The sequence below is a fragment of the Hemicordylus capensis genome, chromosome 2 (genome assembly GCF_027244095.1).
Source record: "Hemicordylus capensis ecotype Gifberg chromosome 2, rHemCap1.1.pri, whole genome shotgun sequence".
NCBI lineage: Eukaryota > Metazoa > Chordata > Lepidosauria > Squamata > Cordylidae > Hemicordylus > Hemicordylus capensis.
The window spans coordinates 334046607-334071436 of NC_069658.1; the positions used below are offsets into that span (position 1 = coordinate 334046607).

General features: G+C 40.7%; 1 protein-coding gene and 1 non-coding gene across 6 annotated transcripts in view; one reads left to right on the plus strand and one right to left on the minus strand.

Moving 5' to 3' along the window:
• The window catches only part of EBF1 (EBF transcription factor 1), a 512049-nt gene extending 498496 nt beyond the window's left edge, over window positions 1–13553 (plus strand). For all 5 annotated transcript variants that reach the window (XM_053298191.1, XM_053298192.1, XM_053298193.1 and 2 more), the window contains one exon: window positions 10263–13553. Coding sequence is in view for 1 of the 5 variants with exons in the window: in XM_053298195.1 (XP_053154170.1) it covers window positions 10263–10294 (32 nt within the window). In the remaining 4 variants the exon portion in view is untranslated. The remainder of the gene's footprint in view (window positions 1–10262) is intronic.
• A 10987-nt stretch (window positions 13554–24540) lies between these two features.
• Window positions 24541–24618, minus strand: TRNAA-UGC (transfer RNA alanine (anticodon UGC)). The gene has a single exon. It is a non-coding gene; the product is annotated as a tRNA-Ala (tRNA).
• Window positions 24619–24830: the final 212 nt, after the last annotated feature.

A 24830-nucleotide genomic window follows, 5' to 3' on the forward strand; every position in this document is an offset into this window, starting at 1 on the left:
GGTTTCCCATCTTTTTATCTTGTATAACATTAGCTCGTCATGATTAATGTACTGTGTGTAAGCTAATTTATCTTGCAAACAACACAGTCTCCCCTTGAAAACCTCTTCAGCTGTTGGCTATCTTCAGTTGTATGTCATTCCACAGAATGTAGCTGATGCCTTCTGTATTACTCCACCCCCTTTCCATAATTCACATACAGAACAATTGCATGGATATGGATCTCCAACCTGTGCATATGTCTTAGGCGCAACCTGCTAAATTTAGAGGGTTCCACCCTTACTATGACAGCTCCAGACTTTCAGTGTGATCTTCCTCCACTGTCCCAATCCTGCTTGAAGAATGATCAAACCCTGCTGGCTTTTATGTTGTCGCGACATTCCAAAACGGGCAAGATAGCCTCAAAAGAAAACAGGGCTCCATTCCTGGTCAGGCATTCAGCAAGATTTATAGCAAGCTTTGGCTTGAGCCTATTTCATCTGCACATGCTGAATCACTAAAGCAGACAACTACCTAATCCACCTAATAGGCAGAGCCAGGAAGCTGTTTTATTTTCATTATAGCTGTATTTTTAAAATAAATAAATAAATCTATGCTACATTAAAACATGGATCAGCTAGGGAAATGGGAAGAGTCAAATGAGGTGAATTCAAGCAGTCATTTGAGATGTTCACTTATGTGATCATGCCATGTGATTTGCTGGAGGGAAGGGTGTGTGAGAGAGAGAGAGAGAAAGAGAGGGGGGATTCTTAGACATGTCACCAACATGTGTAAGATTGTGCATTACCACTTTTAACATCCAACCTATGCTATTTTTAATAAGAATATACTTACAGATTTTTTCCTGATCTACTGCATGCAAGGAGGTGATGAGATCCTAACTGCATTATGACATCTACCATTATTTGTTCCTGTTTGGCACGTCACTGTCTGAATTTCTTGCATGTCAGAGCATTCAAAAATTGTCTTTGGAAGCTTTACCCTGTCAGTTATTACCCTGAGTGAATTTTTGAATATATTCTGTTTTCCTGCTTGGCTTCTATTGGGAGGAGATTCACAAAACTCAAATTTAGTGAAATGTTATCAGCACAGTTTTAATCCTTGGGTTCCCTGACTTTTCTGGGCATCAGTTTTCCAAAAATAAATGCACACACAATGCCACATTTTATGACAAGAGTGTTGTGTTATGTGTATATTCTAAAACCAGTCCTCATATGTTCACTGGGCTGCAGCCCCAGGGAGTGGAAGATTCATTTAACGTTGAGACCTATGAGATACAGCATGCAAGCAGAATTTCCCATTCACTGGTTTGGTCTGTTGTACGGCTGCCCTACTGTGCTTAAGCCTCCCTTGTAATTGCTGCACCACACTCTAAAGCACTGAGAGTAGTATACATTTTCATGCTCACTTAGACAAGAAGGGTTTTCATAATCACCAGCTGCTACAAACCGCGCCAGAGGTGGAAAGGGTTACTGACGCATGCTGTATTTCATCTGGACCTGAGGTCTTCCCCTCTTCTATCTGACTATAATATATTTCACAAAATCTGGAGACAAAATCTTTTCCATTGCCTTAAGCCATTTCACATGTGCTGTATTTAAGAATCACCTTTCCCAGTTGTGTCTAATGTATTGAAGACTGTCCGAGTCATGTTATAAGTCTCCAAGAGTGAGAAGCCTTGCAGTCACAGAGGAAAGAATATCCCCAGCATGTATCAGCAGAATGGAAAGTGCTCATTCATAAACAAAGGCATTTACCATTCTGAAAAATGAATGCTGTACTTCTTGGAAAAAGAATTTAAGCACAAGTAACTGGATATGTTCTTCCAAAAACTTGGTTACCTAGAGGTTTGGGGTTTTTTTAGCAGATGACTTAAATGTGGTGAAGTGTTGTTGCCAAAATGTGTGTAGTGGCATAATGAAAACAACACATGATTCGCCATCTGTGTTATTAGTTTAATAATTGTCAGCTATTGCCTTGATGACTAAACTAAACTAACTTACAATCCAAAAGCAAGAGAAGGAGTAGGTACAGTCAGGGTTTTTGAGAGATGGGTGCTGTTCATTGGACACTATTTTTTTAAAATAACGTATCATTGTATATGATTCTCTCATCTAATTTGGAAATTGAGGTTTGTATTAAGAATTAATTTTGTAAATTTTGCAAGTGTTTTCTAATTTAGAAAAACTCTCTTTTAACATAATATATGATTAGTAATCAATGATGTAATCACGATACTAGAAGCTGAAAAACTCAGAGCATAGATACTGAGAATAAAACAGGATCTTTTGTGTGTTTTGTTTTTTCAGAAAGGAAGTATGCACTGCATATGTACACTGTAATGTGTTATGTACATACACCCATGCAAGACTCACTTGTAATGAAGTTTGCATGGCAGCTGTACTTTAAAAAAAAAGTTTACCAGAAAGAAAGGAAGAATGTAATCTACATTGCATATGTACACTGTAATAATATATTGTGTTCATACCTGTGTACATACTCCCATGCAAGCCTCACTTGTGCTGAATTAATAAAATAAAATGAGTGCTGTACTTTGAAGACAGCACCTAAAGAAAATAAAATCTCATGAACTTGCTTAGCATGTTCCCGGTAGTTTGATTTACAATTTAAATTGGAAAGTATTCTGAGATGTTAGAACTCTCCCATTGGTTAAAAAGATCTTGACCTCCTACTATAAACAGCATGTGTCAGTATATAAAAAGCAGAAACATAGCTGCCATAGAGTGTCAGTCAAACACATTGCTAAATGTGAATGTGATGTTAGAAAAAATGCATTTAGAAGTGGACCCTGCCATGTGGACATATGTACCCTGCTTAACAAGCATGGGTTAGGGTGGCCATCTCACAACCTGGACAGCGGGCAGCCCTTTGAATCTCTCACTCAAGAATGGGAGAAAAGGCAGCTGAAGCTCCATCGACTCCCTTCCTCACCTGCTGGGTGGCACACCTGGAGTCTTGCCTGCCAGAGCAGGTGGGGGGGGGGAGGAGAAGAGAATAGGACAATAAAGGGAACAGGCCAGGAGCTGCTGAGGCTGCACTGTCTCCTGCTTGAGTAGAAAATGTAAAGGGCCATGTCCTGTGCCTGGCTTCCAGGTGGCAACCCTATCCTGGTAGTGCTAGAACCAATTGCAATAGGTTTGCAATGATACTCTCATTGTGACATAGACATCTGGCAAATATAAACCTTTCAGTGAATTTGCATCAATCCATTCTGTTTGGTGTAAGCAAAGGTATATAGAGGGGCAAGAGCTAGTAATGTTTAAATTGTTGCCTCTTTTTTCATCGTTCATGGAATTCTAAATTTCCCGTTTTAAAACACTGGCCTCATAACTAGGGATTGGGGTTGCAGACTAGCTTTTCATTCCCAAAATGAAATGCCTACTTGCTGTTGCAGAGAAGTGTTCTGAATAGGCAGGATTGTGATTAGTGGCTGACATGATGAGCAGCCTTCCGTTGACATTGAGGAACTGCTGGCTCTACTGTGCAAATTGCAGAATGACTTTAAAGTGCTTCTATACAGCAGCACAGCACTCTTTCACAATGGAAGGGGGTTGTGCTGCTGCCCAGAAGCAGTTTTAGGTCATTCTGCAGCAGCCCCACTGCTACGCCTGCTAACTGGGCAAAGAGGCACTTTTTAATGTGGTGATTCTCTTTATTTAGCAGGGGGAGAGTAACTGGCCCTATCCACCCCCAGCACAGTACCTCTAGTGACTGTTGCTGCTGTCTGTCTTGTGTTTTAGATTGTGAGCCCTTTGGGGACAGGGAGCCATCTTATTTATTTGTTATCTCTCTTTGTAAACCGCCCTGAGCCATTTTTGGAAGGGCGGTATAGAAATCGAATTATTAATTAATTAATTACGCCATCAGGGCTGCCTTTTAAAGTTGTGCAGCAGCCCTGGCAGGTCCTTACTGTTAATGGAGGGCTGCTTCCCATGCCAGGCACTATTGTTTGATCCGGCGTGGGGTGGGAGTGATAGCTTAATGGGTAAAGAGTTCTACAATTACAGCAGTGATAAAAATCTGCATTAATTTATACTGTTGTTTGTGCTTTTCAGTGAGGAATATGGGTGCACCACTGTGGATAGTAATACACTTGAAATGCACAGCAATTATCTGCTTTGCAAAAATTGCATATCTGCTTTTGGAGATACATTTCCCAAACTGTAAATAGGAACATAGGAAACTGCATATATTAAGTCAGACCATTGTTCCATCTTGCTCAATATTGTCTACACAGACTGGCAGTAGCTTCTCCAAGGTTGTAGGCAGGAATCTCTCTCAGCCCTATCTTGGAGATGCCAGGGAGGGAACATGGAACCTAGATGCTCTTCCCAGAGCAGCTCCATCCCCTAAGGGGAATATCTTACAGTGCTCACATGTGGTCTCCCATTCAAATGCAACCAGGGTGGACCCTGCTTAGCTAAGGGGACAAGTCATGTTTGCTACCAGAAGACCAGCTCTCCTCCCATATGCCAGCATACAGGCAGCAGCGTCCATGAAAATAAAAGGACAGGTATTGCATAATGCACATTCCTAGGAGGGATTATTGACTAACCACTACACACTTCACGTGATCACACATCCCAATTTGTGATGCTCAGACAACTTACTGACACCAGTTTTCATCCTAATTTTGATATGAACTCTACCTTCTAGTATGAGAATGAAACTAGATAGATGAGAATGAAACAGGTCATTTTGAGGATGGAGTGGAATATTTGTGATGGATTAAAAGAGATTTTCTCCTAAGCATTATGATATCTCACACCACCAAAAGCATGCTGCAAAATGCATTGCCTGTTGTGTATGTGGTTGCTTTACTCAACTGCTGTGGGTAAGGAGTGTGTGACTTATCTCTCCTGGGCTTCTGGTTACTTTAGATTGCAATCAGGCTTCATTTATTTAGATTAGATATCAACCAAACTCTTCACTAGAACAACGGCCATGCTTCTTTGTGTTTGTGTGTTTTGCCACACAGTTTTGTAAAGTTATGAAGTACACATTTTCTTTCTTTCTTTCTTTCTTTGGTGGAGCATCCTCATATAAACTCGAATGTGATGGAGAGAGAGAAATACTCATTCTTTTAAAAAAGAAAAAATCTTTCTTTTGTCAGGTTTTGCTCTCATAACTAGAAAAAAAATCCCTGTGATATTTCTCTCTTCAGAATCAATTGCACATTGAACCAGGAAAAAGCCTAGGTGGTCTTGTTACACACGGCACTTAAAGTACAAAAGTAGCATGATAAGGCCCTGGTAGAATGGAAATACGAAACCTTTTAAGCAGGAAGAAATTCAGAATGTCATTCTGCCTTTTGACTTGTAATTTAATTCAGAAGTATTAGGCTTCTTCAGTAATAATAATAATGATAGCTGTTCTTTGAAAAACCTTCTTCACTGCTATATTTTATGCCATTTCACTTCTATTGGTACAGTCACTTGCATTTATCAACAGTGAGATGTTAAACTTTTCAAAAGGAGAACTAGTCTTTGCTTAGAAAATTAATGTGCTTACCACAAATATCCAGTACATAAAATCTGCAAAAGTGTGTTATTACCATTTGTTGATAGTTTAGCAATGAAAGAAAAGGCCAGAAAAATTAAAAAATGGAAGTCAAGACCACTGTTGTATTCTATTTAGTAATCTTTTGTGTTTTGTTGTTTGAAAGTTTGTCCCAATGGGGATCCTGTAGTGAGTGTGGGGGTGAAGTCAGAAAGAAAAGGGAGGACAAGGAGAAAAGGAGTTGTTTCTGGAATAAAGCCTTTGTTACATTCATATGGTTTGTGTTTATGAGGGAAGCAGTTATAAAACAACCTCCTACATGGAAAAAGATGTAGCGGCCGAAAGGCTGATAAATTTCATGGGACATTGAGTCTAATCTACTCTGTTTCCACACCTGGCCACCTCCCAAAGTCAAAGGCTACAAAACCTACAACAACCTTCTGGCTGTTTGGGCCACTGGAATGTCTTAAAATCCTTTAGTAAAAGAACTCCCAACAGAATCTGGGTATATTATCGGTCTTGTACATGTGTCAAAGTCGTGCATGGAGTCAGCAGTGATACTGAAAGTGTCAGTGAAAACTCCAAGGCACAGTATGCTATTAAAACGTGAAATCAAATCTATTTTCAGGAAATCACAGTTTACATGGCATTTCAATGTAAAAGAAAGAAAATATGTTTAAAGCTTTAAACATATTTATCACCTAATGGTGAGAGGTTCTAGGGATGCAAGCAATGCTGCTAGGATTGTGGCTTCCTTTGGAGGAGGAATATGGTGTCTTTGTAATATTTGGTTTGTTTACAAACATACAGGTTGAACATTAGATAAATTGAAATATCAGAGCACTCCTGCAAGTCAGTTACAGGTTACATAAGCTCTAGAAAGTACCCCAAGGTACTTCAACTGTCTGCCAGATTCTTCATCCCAGCCACACCAAAATTCAGTCTGTGTCCTTCCAATACCTAGCCTGAAACTGCTGTTTCTTTTCACTGACCGATAAGACATCTCTGACCAATGGGAGGGGAAAGGAGGATGCGTACACTCTCACATTAGCCCCCACTTCCCTTCAGGTGAAGGAACCATCTTACAAGACACTTGATGGCTTCTCCTCTCAGAGTACTTCAGGGCCAATAATGCCACATTCAAAAACATTATATGGGCTTCTAGACAATTAGGCAGTCATCTGTCTAAGAAAAAAGCTCGTGAGCTAGCATTCAGAATAACAACTTCTGATTCATTACATTGAAATTGTAGGCCAAAGGCCATTGTGGTTGAGGACAACAGAAGTTGTGGTCCAAAATCTGGGGAACCAAGTTGCAGTAGATAATGAGCCCATTCACACGACCAGATGGGCAATGGGGCAGGGGAGACAGGGTTCAACCTATCTTCCCCCAGACAATCCCTCTTTATCCTTTCAGTGCTCAAGCCACACGTCCAGTGCTGCAAGGAGCAACAGAGGCTGGCACTCATTTTCCCGGCCTCCGCATATCCCACAAGGCACCATGTGATGAACGTGGGGCCTTGGAGGATTCCCCCATCAGAAAGGTGGTTTAGGCACCTGTCTCTGTGTCTCCACATTTCATTCAAACAATTACTTTGTTCACAAATTATATGACTTCTTTTCCATACAGAAATGTCCCAAAACATTTCCTTTTTGGAAATATCCCAGCAATTTCAAAACTCTTGGCATATTAGCAGCTGTCCAATTCCTAGCTAAAACAATCTTTGCTGCTGTTATAAGGTTTTCAATTATAGTATTCAGTTGCTCAGTTATCAAAATGGGAATCGGAAGAGTAAATGATTCAAACTTTAGCCTATGGCAGGACTGCACAACTTCAGCCCTCCAGCTGTTTTTGGACTACAGCTCCCATCATTTAGATCCACAGTGGCCAATAGTCAGGACCAATGGGAGCTGTAGTCCAACATCTGCAGAAGGACCAAAGTTGTGGGCCTCTTTGATTTCTTTTCTCCCAAAGACTCTTCATCTGACCACTATTCTAGCAGAGATTCAAGAAATCTGAAAGAACTTTAGAATGATATCTGTTGTTCTAAAAATCCCCTAGAAGGAGAGAGATCTTTTTTTTTTTTTTTAAGGGTATAGCAATTTTGCTACTGGAACAGGTCATAGCTTTAGGATGCCCAGCTATAACTGCATAGATATATTTTGTAGTCTTGTCTTCTCATGTTTTACTTAATTTAGTCATCACTGTTTGCTTAAACTGCCTTCCCCTTACTGATTAGTCTTGTAATTCTTGCACATATGGTGATGTTTGTGGAGAAAACATTCCCTCCCACTTCCTCCCCGCAAGTCTGCAAGTCTTTCACTTTGGCTTGGTTCTTATCAAATTATTGCAGCTGTAATTAAAGCACAATGAATTAGAACTAGTCATGGGGCTGAGTTCTTTCCCAAGAAATCACTTGCCCAGATGTCTGAGATGGCTGCTCCAGTTTTAAATCATGTGCCTATCAAGTGTATCAGTCTAAAGACCAGTATTCATTTTATTTCCTTCCACAAATAACCCTGCAGCTGGCATTTTAAAGAGGCAGTCTTGTTGCAACTATCACTAAGAACCACATGTGACTTCCAGCTGCAATGTTATGTTTACTTGCAATGTGTCATTTTTGATATTGAATGGAAGAGTGAGACTAGATTATCCTCAAGGATCCTGCTAGGTCTAATGCGCAAGCTGTTCCACGGATGACTTAACTAGAATAACTATACATGAGCCAGTTTCGGCCTGTTCAGGTCAATGCAATTGTAAAGTTACATTGGCTTAAATTTAGAGATGTGCACAAATTGATTTTTTTAAAATTTGATTTGTGCCCAAATTGAATCACCCCTGATTTGTTTTGTGTCCAAATCTGTCCCCTGAAATCACCCCAGATTTTATTTGGATTTGATTTTATTTGATTCAGATTCAGATCAATTTGGTCCAATTATAAAAGTCCTAGGGGCACCACATTTGAATGGTGTGTAGGTTCCCTTGGATGCCACCTACCCCCCAAATTTCAAGGCAGTGGGGCACTTGGTTGATCTTTAGGATTTTTTTTTTTTTTTAGGTTTTTCTGATTTTGTATATTTTCACCATAGGAAATAATGGGGAATTTGAAGCCACTGTATCCGAACCCTAACATGGATCCCCAGCTTTAATGTTATTTTAAAAAGCTAAGCTCTAGCCCTTGTAGAAATAGAGTTATGGAGCAAAATGTGCAGTCACTAATTTCAGGTGTTTGGATTCTTTGGTCTATAGCAACTTTTCATCATAATGAATCCTTATGAGGATTCATTGCACATCTTCATTTCTTCTGTTCATTTTGACTGTCATTGGACAGTGCCAACTGTCAACTGCCATGTATCAACCCCCCCCCCGCGTGTGTGCGCGCACACACACACACACACACACACACAGAGGGGTACTCAGTTTGCTTTTTCCGGAATTTAATTAAGGAAATTAAGGAATTTTCAAAGTGTTTAGATTCTTTGGTGTCTTCATTACACACCTTCATTTCTTCTGTTCATTTTGACCCCACTGCTATGCAGGTGGGGGTGGGCGCTATGTGCCAACTACCCCCGAACCCACAAGCCACTGGGTACTCAGTTTATATTTTAGGAATTTTTGAAGTGTTTAGATTCTTTGGTGTGTAATTAATCCTCATAGGGATTCATTATGAGGAAAGGTTATTAGACACCAAAGAGTCTAAACACTTAATAAAATTCCTAGAACATAAACTGAGCAGTACACCACTGCCTTGCGGGTGGGGGGCGGGGTATAATTGGCACATGGCAGTTGACAGCTGGCACTGTCCAAAGACAGTCAAAATGAATAGAAGAAATGAAGGTGTGTAATGAATCCTCATAGGGATTCACTGAAGAAAGGTTATTATACGCCAAAGAATCCAAACACTTGAAAAATAGTGACCACACATTTTGCTCCATAACTCCACTTCTACAAGGGCTAGAGCTTAGCTTTAAAAAAAAAAAAAAAGCCTACAGGCAGTAGGCTAGATTCCAGAGCTTCCATACTACAATATTGCAACAGGGGCATGTACAGCCCACCCCCCAAAAAAAATCCTCAGCAGTCAAAACACATAATATCTCTGATTCAATAAGAGAAAGTACATTTACAAAGGAGGGCTTGTTGACGTGCTTCCACCCTGGACTGAAAGCCTGATCATGGAGCATGTGCAACTCCAGATAGATCATATTTGGAACTGCCAATAATCTTTTCTTATGGAGGAGGGATTTGGTCTTCTGTCTTCTATCTGAACAGATTATTGGCTCCTGGATCAGCTTTTTGTCCTAGAAATGCATGTGCAGCCTCCTCTTTTGTGAGCCTATTTCCTTCTAAAGGAACAGGGTCCTTACTTGCTGGAAACAAATGGAATAATTGTTCAGCATTATAATGTTGTGGCTTTAATTTTAACAAGTTTGGATAGAAACTTATAGATTGACCTTAATTAATTGCTTACATGGGACTAGTTTCCTAATAAATGTGCTAAGGATTGCACCCTGAGGTTTATTTTCATAAGCACTTCTTGGATTTTCTGGAGTTCTCATTTTGAAACAAGTGCTTCTAGAATAACTGTCTTTAGATTTTCCTTTCCTTTCCAAGGTTTCAGTGTGGTATGTAAAAATCTAAACTCCAGCACAGGCAATTAACTGCTAGAAAATATTTGGAACAAATGTTCTCCTTAACAAAGCAACTTAATACATATTTTCTCTCTCTACTTTCTCCCTTTTAACAGCTATATCTGGCATGATCGTTCCCCCCATGTGAAGAATTGCCTTGACGGATTTTACTAATGAAGAAGTTGGATTCTGCTTCAGAACAAAATCTGACACAAGTCCCAGAGTGGAACTTTTAACTCAGGCCTTTTTTTTTTTTAATTTAAGGGAAAAAAGAGGAATCTCACAATAACTGCAAAGTTTTTAAGCAAAATAAAATGAAAAACAAAACAAAACACCATCCTTGCAAAGTGATACTGAAATTCACCAAGAGTCTGCAAGTGCAAGGTGTTAATTTGAACTGTCCATCCAGAGTACTTGAGAGTGAGAGATTTATTTTGTGTCATGAAGAAAATCCACATACTGTATGTCAATTTTGTTTTCCAAGCTTGATTTAATTCAGCCACCACTTGTTTTTTGTTTTTGTTTTTTAAATCATACTGGGAGGAGGGGCACTAAAGGCCCACTTGTTCTTTCATAAGGACTCTTTTCTAAAAGCCGTGTAAATGGAAATAAGGTAACAACACTTTTTTAAAAGGAGTTTGTATGGATCAGAATAGAAATGCCAGTTAGCAGTTGTCAGTTTTTCTTTCCTTAGAAAGAGTAATGGTCATGCCAGATAAGGGTGGGCTTATATGTCTTACTCATCCAGAGACAGTTCACTCATCTGATGTTTTGCATTTTTGGTATGTGTGTATGTGTGCGTGCTTGCATGCATGTGTGTGTGTGTGTGTGTGTGTGTATGTGTTAGGATTCCAACTCTACATGAGGCAGTGAGATTTTTTTTTTACCCTCTGTTTCTTAGAACATTGTACTTAAGTGATTGTGTAAATAATGCAAGACAGAAAATTAGCAAAAGCATAGCTAAGGACATGCATATCCCACCTTTACCTTGGAAACCCAGTGCCTCTGGATATAATGCTAAAACTGCAGAAATTAGACTAGCATGGCTATCTTTAGCTTATATCAAAGAAGTGGCCTCCCTTACTACGTAAGTACAGTTTAATCCAGCCTACACATTCAAATCTCTTTGTGATTTGATGCAACAGGATAAAGGCACAAAGTGAGCCACTTTAGTACATTTTTTGCATAACCGAAAAACCTTCCCTAGCTTTCATTTGTGGTTTTCTTTGGGGATTGGGGGGGCACAGTCTAGAGTCATTCTGCCATCCCAGAGATGGCCCAGAAGCACACTTGCACACAGACATATCCATCAGTTTCAAGCTGCAATTGCTTTTGTATCAGTAAAGCCCTTTCAGTTTGCAACATAATATCTTAAGGAACAGGTAATCACTTTTTTGAAATAGAAAATCAAAATATGAAAAAGGTAGAGGAAATGGAGAGTATATGAAGGTTGGGAGAGTATATGAAGGTTGCAAATTAAGTTCTCACAGGAACTTCGATCTCATTGCTGAGGGAATGTTCGAAAAACTCTTAGTTTTTAGTTGCAGCAAACCTCTGAGGATGTTACCTGATCTTTTTCTCTTGCCATTTCGTTTTGTATGTAGATATACATACTGTAGTTTTGGGGGGTGAGTTTGGTGATTTTTCTTTGCCAAATTTATTGTTCTATTTATACATTTTAATGTCTTAAGACAGTTTTGCAATCACAAACACAAACACACACACAAGATTTACTGAATATTTTGCAAAATGAGCTCACTACCTTTAAGATTGCACATGCTTGCAAAATGAATTAAAGAAAAAAAAGCTTTTTTTAAAAAAAGAAGGATTTTGTAAAATATCCATATAAATAATGTATTTATCTTTGGAATTTGTACATTGCTTTTTTTCCTGCAGCATCCCAGTTTATTTTATTGTGTATGTTTGCTATGTGAAAAGTGCTAATTTGTTTGGTCACTCACAGGTGTATTAGCTGTTTAAATGTGATTTTAATACAATTCATTTATAGGGTTTTTTAGTAATTGTTTAAACCATGCCTTCCATTTTTGTTTAATTTCCACTCAGAAGCCATTGTCTATTTTTGTATTATTTGTAAGTTAAGAAGTTTTTTTTCTCCAATATATGGCAAAAAGTAGCATATTATTCTTGTAGCATTTAGTTACGTAGATTTTTAAAAAAAGTATCCTTTGCTTTTGAGGCTTATAAAAAAAATCTAATGCTGTTTTACTCTATTAATATGCATGGAATCTCTCCCCTTTGGAGTGACGCATTTTTTGTGCATTAAATATGGGGAGAAACTTCATAGAAATCATTGAAAATACTTTCTTTCTTGTCTGCTTGTATATTTCTCTGTCTTTCACATAAATATAAACCAGCAGATTGGATGCCTTAACAATGCAAATCATATTCATTTCACTTGTACATTGTACTGCGCACCAGAACTGTCAATCATCACTAACATTCTAAGGAAAAAAATGGAATTTGAAAAGCACAAAAGAACTGTTTTGTTACCTTAAGACAATGTGACTTTTTTCTAGACAAGCAACAATGCTGCAACTGTGCATGCTTCCTGTATGAATTTTGCAACAGATTCACTCAGATGTCACTGTGTGATCTTTTGGGAAGGGGTGTGGGGTGGGGGAGCAGCAAAAGAAGAAGAAAAAATCCATAAGGTTTTTGCCCATGGAACAGTAAGAACACATTCACACATAAGAAAAACTGGAAAATATAAGGAATATTAATGTATTGCTTCTCTGTACTACATTTATTCTAATTCACATAGTAAGCAATGACACTGCAATGTAATCAAATTTAAAGCCATATTTTGTCCAGTGATGCCCTCCACTGAACCCCATTCAGACAGTTGCACCTATATAGAAACCCCAATGAAGTAATGTATATGTGTATTCCTTTCCTTCAATGCCCAAAGATCCTTTAGTGATATGTAGAATTTGTTCCATTCTCGAGCTATTTATAGTACGCTGATAAAAGAAAATTTATATTTAAGAATCTCCTTACCCGCAACATACCCTATGACTTTTACGTAATTCTTAAAGATGCCACTCTCTACAGAATATGGCTTTAAGTGGAAATGATCATGTTTCAGTCTTTACAAAATGAAGCCTCACACTGGCTGGTGGATTGTGTGAAGGATGCCTGTCTCCTTTCCATTGTACCAGACTTCATCTAAAAAAAAAAAAAAAAAATAGAAAACCTGAAGTCATCTGAGTCTACTAATCTTTCACCTTCTTAACTAAACCTTTTGGAATAGACACACACACTGTACAGTTCTATTGTTAGAGAAAACTAACTACTGTAGAGATTGTTATAATTTTTTTGCAGAAATTCAAGCTGTAAAAACTTTTCAACTTTCACAATATTTAATTAAAGTTACTTCCTGTCTGTGAGTACAGCTCCTAGCCGTGTATTTATTCACTGGGCTCTGCTAAGCCAGCAGAAAACTAGAACTGTTGAGAGAAAGCCAACAATGACTGGATGTCTTCTGTCTTCTGTATCAGTCTGTTTCACAATGCGGAGCAGCAGAAATGGGAATGGAGCATTGTGAGCTGCTTATGATATACGTTGCTGGGGGGGACGGACATCTTGTACTAACCACACTGAAGGAATTTCCATACTCGGAACTCAGTTTTGCATATCAAGAAGTCTGGTGGAAGTCCATACATGAGGATGGCCCAATGTGTTCAATATTAGGGAAAGCTTTGCATGCAGAGAGGGGGTATTGCACAGTCGTAGAGTTCATTTTTTCTCAGTTCTCAGGTTCAGTCCCTGGTAGGGATGTACATGAAACTATTTGGTGTATTCAGTAGAGATGCGCCAAATTGCTTTGGCATGGCCCACTGAATCATTTCAGTGCGGCAGGGAGCAGGACCTTTAAGGACAAGTAAAACAGGTCTTTACTTGCTCCTCCACTGCTTTTCCTGCTGTGGCGCAGCACCACTCAGAAGTCCACGGATGTCTGCTGCACTGATTCAGTAGCATACATGCAGCACCAGGACACACATTGCTACTGTGCATGCATGGTGGCTATGCGTGTGGTCAGCATGGTGTTAGCATGGTCAGCATGGTGTGCAGTGGCCATGTGCATCACAACGCTGTGCACAGGCTGCTGAGTCAACTCATGAACCACATGCAGACTATGAAAGACCTGAGACCTAGGACAGCTTCTGCCAGTCAGAGCAAACAGTGCCAAGAGTCATTGACAAAAGGCCTGCCTCCAAATAGAGGCAGCTTCATACATTCATACACCAGCTTCATACATCCATAGGCATAATCCCAGGATTTATGCAGTGAATTCCTCAAAATGGAAGAATATTGGAAGTCCTACTTCATGGATCCCATGTGTGCTTTAGAGGGTCATGAAACACAGCACATAGAAGAGCAGCTTTCTAATAAGAATATTTATCTGCATCATTACTGATCTATAATAAAATAAGAGTTGAACTATCTAACATGTGAAATGTATTTATTTCAGTTGCAAAGTGATAAAGTACCATTCAGATCAATGAGACATCCCAATGCTAGGCATGTTTACTCAGAATTTTTTTAAAATGTTTTATTTGATATTTTCAAGATAACATAAAATATATAAAAACAAAATAGACAATACAATTTTTAACATCCACAGCATAAATATTTTAAACTTTGAAAGAAATATCTCAATTCAGACATTCCAAATTTGGGGGGTGCGGGGGAAGCCAGACATCTTGATTACGATGGCTTGTGGTTCCTGAGACTGCGGAGACTGTAGGGATGTGCATGAACTGTTTCGCAGGCCATGTTAGAGGCCTGTGAACTGGTTCGCTGGTCAGGCAGTCTGACGGACCGTCACGGGGGTGTGTGTTGCTTTAAGGGCGGGTGGGTTGTACTTACCCCCCCCCCGCCACTTTTCCCCTTCCAGCGCTCCATTTTCAAGTAAAATCTTTGGGGTGGCAGCGGTCCTTCCTGCCGCCCCTGCCCCCTTGTTGCCTGCTAAAAGCGGAAGTAACTTCAGTCCATGAGCCTGGTGCATGCGGTGGCAGTGGGTGTAGACGCAGAAGTTACTTCCACTTTTAGCAGGCAACAAGGGGGCAGGGGCGGCAGGGAGGACCCCTGCCACCCTGAAGATTTTACTTGAAAATGTAGCACCGGAGGGGGGAAAGCAGCGGGAGGGGTAAGTACAACCCCCTGCCCTTAAAGCAACACCTCCCCCATGACGGACCGTGCCTCCATGGTCTGTGCACATCCCTAGCACTAGGCAGGGGAGGTGATGGGTGGAGCCACTGGTAGTGAGAGGTGAAGCCAATTGTGGGCAGCTGTGAAGGTGGAGCCAGGACTAGGTGGGTGCCTCAGCAATAACTGGCAAGGTGAAGATTTGTAGCCAAGTGAGATCAAAATACAAACACACAAGCACACAAATCTCAATTGCTAATCAGCAGAGATACAGAGAAATACGGAAAACATCAGTTGCTTTATAGTGCTTAACAGGAATACAGTAGTGTTTAGATTTGTATCTAACATGGCAGGATCAAAACACAAACACATACATACAAAGGAAAAGAACTGTACAAGCCACAAATAAAGTATAGAGCAACTACAAAAAAACTGCTTCTGTGGAGAGTAAAGGAATTCTGAAGTCTCCAGGGCAGTTCTTTAATTAAAATTATTTTTAAAATGAATACTACTAATAATAAATAACAGCAAGGAGTGGTACAGTGGTTAGTGTGCTGGACTAGACTAGGGAAATCCAAGTTCGAATCCCCAATGAGCCATGAAACTCACTGGGTGACCCTGGGACGGTCACTTCTCTCTCAGCATAACCTTCCTCATAGGGCTGGTGGGAGGAAAAATGTAACCATGTGCACCACTCTGGGCTTCTTGGAAGAAGCTATAAATGTAACATAAATAAATCTATATAAGCCACATGTAAAGCAGAGTCCAGCTGCAAAAGGGGAGAACGAATGCATTCTGATATTACAAGGGCAGCTCTGCCTGCCTATTTCAAAAATGCATACATAAATATTAGAAAAATCATTTTTCAATGATGCTTGCTGCAGCTATGAACAATCTCCTGTAACTTAGAGGACACCATGGAAAGCAAAGATGCATGGGGACACCCTCTCCATGCTCCATGACTGCTGAACAGGTGGGTGCCATTCTCAGCCCACCTTGGGTGCCCACCACTTAGCCTAGGTGTCCATCCTAGCAAGTAACAAATGGTTTTTTAAAAATAGAGATCACTTATTTAATCCTTGTCCAGTGAACAATAACCCCCAGTGGACATATTAATGTTACAGATACTGGCCACAATCCAGAGAAAAATCTGGTTAGCGCTCTGCATAGCAAATAGATTTTAAAAAATATTTTCCTTCCAACTGAATCCATTCCTTCTCTACATACACCACACCCACATGGAAAGCCACTTCTGCAATTATCTGAAAAGAAGTTTGGACTGAGAAATCTATGCATATACCCTAGAAGAACTTTCTGGCTTATGCCAGTTTCTAATCTAATTAGTCCAGTCTTACAGTTTGCCATGCTTTCCAATGTTTTATGATATGCCATTTTGGGGAATGGGCCATAATTCTTTGCATACAGATCAGATCAAAGAGCAAGGGAGAGAAAGCAGAGGCTGCATTCCTCCCCTCCAAACAAACACAAAGAAGCCAGCAAAAGATCAGACTCACCAACCTCCAGCCAGCCAGCCAGCCCACCTGCTTTCTAACTGAATGGTGATTGGATTCTTCTGAGTAGCTAAGAAAAAGAATTCCCCACCCTTTGGGCACTCTAATTGGCTGCCTGATGAGTCAATCAGCCTAGTTCATCTCTGATAGGGTTATAAGGTGGTCCTAGGACCACCCACTTTGCAAAAACAAAAGTGAGCATACGTATTGGCTCCTGCCTTATATTAATATTTTAAAAGATCTGGGGCTTTTCATCTTCAGTCAAGAGCATCAGGGAATAAGAGAGGGAGGCAGTAGGCAGACAAAATGGAGGCAGGGACAATGTGGCTGACACAAATTTATGGTGAACGCCACTCACTTTACCCATAGATAAGAGCTGCCCCTTTGCATGCTTTGAGAGACTGCACAGGCACAATGGGGCCCCTCACAGAACTCCCACATTCCCTCTGCTTGTGCACTTTTGAGCAAGAGACTCAGCAGCATCTTTCCAGTCTTGCAGAGCCCTTCCAGAGCACAGGGAGCATTTGGGACTCTAATGGCTCTTGTGCAGTAGTGCACACACAGGAGGAATAGGGGAGTAACACAAGTGGTCCCATTGTGCCCCCACAGTATCTTAAAGCACACACGCTTCATTAGTCAGGATGCCAGCTACTATTTTCACAAATATTAAATGCATTAAGTACAAAGCTCAGTTTTTAGAACTTTATATTGCAACATTAGAATAGAATATAAAAGCCACTTTAAATCTTTCTTGTCTGGTGTAATTTTTCCTAAATTTATCTTAACAATTTTAAAATGGCATCCAATGTTCTAAAAAACCCCAACACCAATCCACCTTTATTTTCGGTATGCAAATGCCAGAATTAAGTCCCACTGTGCTCAATTTGATTACTTCCTGGAAAATGATTGTAGCATTAGCTTTGGCTGGACTATTTCTATAGGGTGGGTTCAGATGTCATGATGAACCGGTGGTTCAGCCAAGCTGCAGGTTCCCAGAACATGCCCACAAGCCCAGCTGTCCAGTGGGACCTTGGCTGTGTCACGCAAACTCTCCAATGTCAGTATAGTCTACCCTACTTGTAGACCAGAAGCTAACATCCATAACCAAGATTTGAAGTGGGGGACAGATGCCAGCTTCTGGATGGCAAGCAGAATATGCCAACATTGGCAGACTCACACTAATGTTGGCAAAGCTGTCCTGACACTGGATAAGGCTAATGGGTATGCTTTGGGAACCAGCAGTTCAGTGGAGCTGCCAGTCTACCATGATGTCTGAACTTTTAAAATATGTTGGGTTTTAAACTATTGCTCCATTCCTCAGGAATGGAGACCTCAGACCTCAGGAAGGAATTTAATAGGGAATTTCAGAAAGCTGTTAGAAGAGACAAGGATCAGTATTACAATGACATCTGTAAAGACCTTGAGGATGAAAACAGACATGGAAAAACAAGGAAATTTCCCCAAAAGATATCTGAACTCAGAAGGAGGTTACAACCTCAAATTGGCATGTTAAGGGATGCCAAAGGACAGATAGTAACTGATTCAGAGAAGATCAAACAGTGATGGAAGGAGTATACTGAAAATCTGTACAGCAGGGACATAAATATCCAAGATACTCTAGAAGATATTCCCTATTTGCAAGAACCTCTAGTATGGGGAAATGAAGTTAGATCAGCACTAGTATGGGGAAATGAAGTTAGATCAGCACATTACCAAGTTGGAAGGCTACAGGAACTGATGGAATAGCTACAGAAATATGGCAGGCATCAGAAGAAGAATCAGTCAAGGCTCTAACCAAACTATGCCAGCATAATTTGGAGAACAACACAGTGGCCAACAAATTGGAAGAGATCAGTCTACATACACATACAAAAGAAAGAAGACTTAATAGATGGCACAAACCATCACACAATATCCTTAATTTCACATGCTAGCAAAATAATGCTCAGGACCATCCAACGCAGATTAGAGCCCTATGTGGAAGGGAAAATTCCAGATGTTCAAGCTGGTTTCAGCAAAGTCTGAGGAACAAGAGACATTATTGCTGATGCATGCTGGGTAATTCAGAAGGCCAAAGAATACCAGAAAGAAATCAATATGTGCTTTATTGACTACAGAAAAGCCTTTGATTGTGTCAACCATGTCAAGTTCAGGAATATCCTTAGGAAAATGGGTGTCCCAGAACATCTCATTGTTCTCATGAGAAACCTATACACAGGGCAGAAAGCCACAGTCCGGACAGAACATGGTGAAACAGACTGGTTCCAGATCGGCAAAGGAGTAAGATAAGGCTGTATACTTTCTCCTTCTTTATTCAATTTATATGCTGAACATATACTGAGAGAAGCTGAATTGGAAGAAGATGAGCGTGATTTTAAAGTTGGAAGAAGAAACATCAATAACCTGTGCAATGCTGATGACACTACTCTGATAGCTGAGAATGAGGATGATCTGCAAGCTCTAGTAATGAAAGTCAAGGAGCACAGTGAAAAAATAGGACTACAACTAAATGGAAAGAAGACTAAACTAATGACAATTAGTACAGCAACCAGCCTCAGTATTGATAATGAAGACATTGAAGTGGTGGATAGCTTCTGCCTTTTAGGATCAACCGTCAACAGTAAAGGATCCAGCAGTCAAGAAATATGCCGCAGACTAGCACTTGGTAGGGTAGCAATGAAGGCCTTGGGAAGGATATTTAGATGCCGTGACGTGTCTACACCTACAAAGATTAGAACAGTTTGGACAATAGTTTTCCCCGTGACTTGTGATGTGAAAGCTGGACTTTGAAGATGCAAGATAGAAAAAGTATTGACGCTTTTGAACTTTGGTGCTGGAGAAGACTTTTGAGGATACCATGGGCAGCCAGGAAAACAAACAAATCGATCATAGAACAAATCAATCCAGAATTTTCACTCGAGGCACAAATGGCCAGGCTCAAACTATCATACTTGGGACACATTATTTTGTTTGTTTGTTTGTATTATTTATATTATTTATTGATTTATTTAACATATTTTTATACCACCCAAAACTTACGTCTCTGGGCGGTTTACAACAAGATGAAAACAATATTAAAACATTAGTTAAAAACAAAAACAAGAAATTTAAAACACAACAATTTAAAAAGTTTTAAAACAATATTCTAAAAACAGCACTAAAACAAAACAATATCAGTTAAAAGCCTGGGTGAACAGATGTGTCTTTAAAGACTTTTTAAAAGTTGTCAGAGATGAGGAGGCTCTTATTTCACAAGGGAGCGCATGCCAAAGCCTCGGGTCAGCAACGGAGAATGCCCGTCCCTGAGTAGCCACCAGATGAGCCGGTAGCAAATGCAGACGGACCTCTCCTGATGATCTCAATGGGTGGTGAAGTTCATAACGAAGAAGACGTTCTCTTAAAAACCCAGGGCCCAAGCTGTTTAGGGCTTTATAGGTTATGACCAACACCTTGTATTTTGCCCGGAAACATATCGGTAGCCAGTGTAACTCCTTCAATACAGGAGTAATATGGTCTCTCCTAGATGACCCAGAGACCAGCCTGGCTGCTGCATTCTGGACCAACTGTAGTTTCCGGACTACGTACAAGGGCAACCCCACATAGAGCACATTGCAGTAATCCAGTCTGGAGGTTACCAGCAAATGGACCACTGTTTTGAGGTCATTCACCTCAAGAAACGGACGCAGCTGGCGTATCAGCCGAAGCTGATAGAAGGCACTTCTGGCCACTGCCTCAACCTGGGACACCAAGGAGAGACTTGGATACAGAAGCACCCCCAGACTGCGTACCTGTTCCTTCTGGGGAAGTGTGACCCCATCCAGAAGAGGCAGATCAAAATCGTCTCTCAAGTTTCAACCCTGCACAATGAGTACCTCCATCTTATCTGGATTCAGTCTCAGTTTGTTATCCCTCATCCAGCCCATTACCGATTCTAGGCATGCATTTAGGGAGGTTATGCCCTCTCCCGATGATGCTGACATGGAGAAATAGATTTGGGTGTCATCAGCATACTGATAACACCCTGCACCAAATCTCCTGTTGATCTCTCCCAGCGGTTTCATGCAGATGTTAAACAACATCGGAGACAATACGGAGCCCTGAGGGACACCATACAAAAGTTCAGATTTTGAAGAACAACAGTCTCCAAGGGACACCATCTGGAACCTGCCCAAGAGGTAGGAGCGGAACCACTGCAGAGCAGTACCCCCCTCTCCCAAACCCCTCAGACGTTCCAGAAGGACACTATGGTCGATAGTATCGAAAGCTGCCAAGAGGTCCAAAAGGACCAACAGAGTCACACTTACTCTGTCAATTCCCAGTTGTAGATAATCCATCAAGCCAACCAAGGCAGTCTCCACCTCATAGCCAGCCCGGAAACCAGTTTGAAATGGGTCTAGACAATCAGTTTCCTCCAAGACTGTCTGGAGCTGGGAGGCCACCACCCTCTCAATTACCTTGCCCAACTACAGAAGGTTTAGGACAGGCCTGTAGTTACTCAGCTCTGAGGGATCCATGGTAGGCTTCTTCAGAAGCGGTCTAATAATTGCCTCCTTAAGACTAGGAGGCATCCTACCTTCCCTCAGAGACGTATGTGTAAACCCAGCTCCCTTGAGAAGTCCATAATGCTGGGAAGAGTGGAAGGAAAAAGGACAACCAGCAGCAAGGTGGATGGACTCGATTACAACAGCAATGAATGCACCACTGAGAAGCCACCTTAAACCCAAGTTGAAGACAGATCATCCTGGAGAGAATCTATCTATGTGGTCGCTAAGAGTAGACACCAACTTGATGACACTTAATCTATGAAATCCATTGCTTCCTATTTCTAGAAAACATACAGGGACTTTCCAGTCATGCTGACTTGGAATGGTTATCCTGGACTGAAAGTTGAGGCAGCAAGTTGATGATCATTTGAGTAATCTACCAAATCCCTGACTTGAAACAATTGTTTTGCACCATTTGCATTTGTATACGAATACAATGAAATTTATATACCATTTTTCAACCAATGTTTCCAAAGAGGTTTATATATGTGTGTGTGTGTATTTTTTTTCCACAATCTTAAAAAGAAACACAAAATAGACACCAGTAATAGCCACTGGAGGGATGCTGTGCTGGGGATGAATAGGGCCAGTTGCTCTCCCCCTGCTAAATAAAGAGAATCGCCACTTAAAAAAATTGCTTTTGTTCAGTTAGCAAATGCTAATCTACATTTGGGACCATAGTTGTCATGGATATTTAAAAATTGCTTTTCAGGTGGTATTGTGAAGCAGTCCAGAATCTGCATGTGTCGCTGATGAATGTGTAAGAAATATCAAGCAGCCATTTTACAGAAGTGGAAGAGAACAACTTATATTTATTAACAATTACGTGCTCCAGGACCATGACACATTCAGCTGCCAATCACCTAGCACTGAGAGATGAACAAATGAGAAATCAGGTACAGACATTTGAGAACCAGCCCTGTGTCAGTGATATTTGTCCTGAAGTAGCCATTTACTATGAGGAAATTATTACATGATGTTTGATCAATCAGTCATCTTTATTATGGTTTAAGACCAGCATAAGACAGAACAATAGAGCACGAATCATTATCAAATTACAAAACAGTAAAGTCATATTACTTTAGAATTACTATTCTAAAATTGTGAAGAATACTATAAAACTTAAAGTAGATAAAAGAGCAAAGGCAAAATTGTAAAATCACTTAGATTATAGTCATAAGAGTCAAACATATAAAATATATGTATAAAGTGAAGTGGCTAAAATATGTAAAGTAGCGTAGCTAACTGGGAGGACTGAGCAGACAGATAAAATAATCTGTAGTTAAAGCAATACAGGGCTAATACATGGTTATAAACTGGAAGTCAGAGCCCAGCAGATCCTACATGCTGCTGCGCAGAACGTGGCAGTGTTACACGTGACGGCCCAGTCTTCATCCAACAGCAACATCCAGATGTAGGCTTGGTTTGAATAACCAGGATACTTGAGGAGTACCGGAAGTATAAGCTTGGCACGGCTGTCTTTATAGAAGGGACAAGAGAGGAGTACATGTGCTGGGGTTTCAACCTCCCCAGTGTCACAAGGGCAAAGTATCTCCATGATTGGAATCTTTCTATATTTGCCTTCTAAAACAGCTGAGGGGAGGCCATGACAACGGGGAAGTGTGAAGAGCCTTCTGTGGCCTGGGATTTCCCACTGTGTCAAGTACACAGTGGGAGAGACACAGAGTACCTAAGTCTTTCTGAGGACAGGAAGCTAGGAGCCCTGCCTAGGTCAGCCTGGCACTCAGTGTCTAGTATCTTCTGTTTGATGGCCGTTTTCACCTTGTTACAGCCCATAGCAAGTAGTAAAGAAGTGGAAAAGCCCAGAAGCACCACTTTAGTCCAGACAACACTTTTCCAGGAGGATTGAAAATTGTCCTGCAGGGCCAAAGAGGCCAGGCCCCAAGGGCTGAGGGACAGTTTAAGCCAGAGGGTAAGAATAGTTATCCACACTCTGGTCTCAACCCTTATTGTACCAGTTTCCAGGCATAGGGTAGCATTGGAGAAACAGCAAGGCATTTGTAGGGCCACTATTAGCCATTTAGACTGGACTCATTTGAGTGAGGTAAAATTGGAGAGGGGTCCCAGGTCAGTACCGTAGAGTAATTGTGCCAGTGGCTTGGCCTCAAATTGTTTGAGTGCTGTGGTTACCTAGTGGCCACCACTAGTCGGTAGAAACTTCAGGATGGCAAATGAACCTACACTTCCATCCCCACAAGCTGGCCGAAAGAAGTATCTCCACCCTGCTCTACGCCGACAATGCTGCAATTTTCTTGAGGACCCCGCAGGGTCCTTCTATAGGCATACCTAGTAGATAGATAAATAACTGAAAAACTATTCTTGAACTGCAATCCTGACTCTGATTATTCAAGTTGCTTTGAGGTTACACACAGTTCTGCTTTTGGGAGGAGACATAGGAAAAAGAGGAGTGGAGTAATTCTTTCTTCTCTTTGTGATCCATTAACATTTCACCATCCTTACTGAGCAGCGGGCCTATCATTTCCTTACTCTTCCTTTTTATTAGAACACACCTGGAAAAGCTTTTAGCATTCCTTGCTAGCTTCAGCTCAGAGCATTCTCTCTTTGGACACTGTCTTATATGTTTGTGCTGCTCATCTGTATTTGACCTTAGTGACCTGTTTGAACAGTGTTCAGTACCTGTATAGTGAGTAGGGATGTGCATAGATTGGCAGACGGGTAGTTTGGCCAGGGGGTGGGTTACCTTTAAGGAGCAAGGACCCCCTGCTGCATTACCCCCGCTGGCACTGTGCTCAAAATTGCTGGCACAGGGCAGCAGCATACCCTCTTGCCGCCCCAGTCAGCATCAGACCGGAAGTGGCTGGTATGTGTGCGCGTGTGCATGCATGATAAATGCATCCACTTTATCATTAATAGATTCCTTAGTCATGTTAAGGGGTGATTATGCCATCTTCCCCCTTAGAGATTCATAAAGAAAAAGCGCTTTCACAAAAACTAAGTAATCTCAATTATTCCCTAGATATGTGTGAACAAGCATGCTCATTTAAGAAAGAATGGTGGTTACACAGCAACATAGGAAGCTGCCTTACCTTATATGAAATCAGTCCATTGGTCCATCTAGCTCAGTCTTCTATACATGGACTGGCAGTGGCTCTCCAAGGTTTCAGGCAGGAGTCCTTCCCAGCCCTACCTGGAGATGCCAGGGCTTGAACCTGGGACCTTCTGCATGCAAAGCAGATGCTCTACCACTGAGCTACAGATGCATCTCCTTGTTTAGGATTTTGTTTTGCTTTATTTTATTGCTTAATCAACCAAAGAAACCCACAAACATAAATATAGAGAACCAGGCAACCTGCTTCTTGATAGAAAGTCATAGAGTAACACATTAGCAAGACTTTTGACAATGGAAATGGAATGAAGAGTGATGTTGTTCTTACCAGGGTTAATATTTAATATAATATATAATTTTACCATAGCAAAT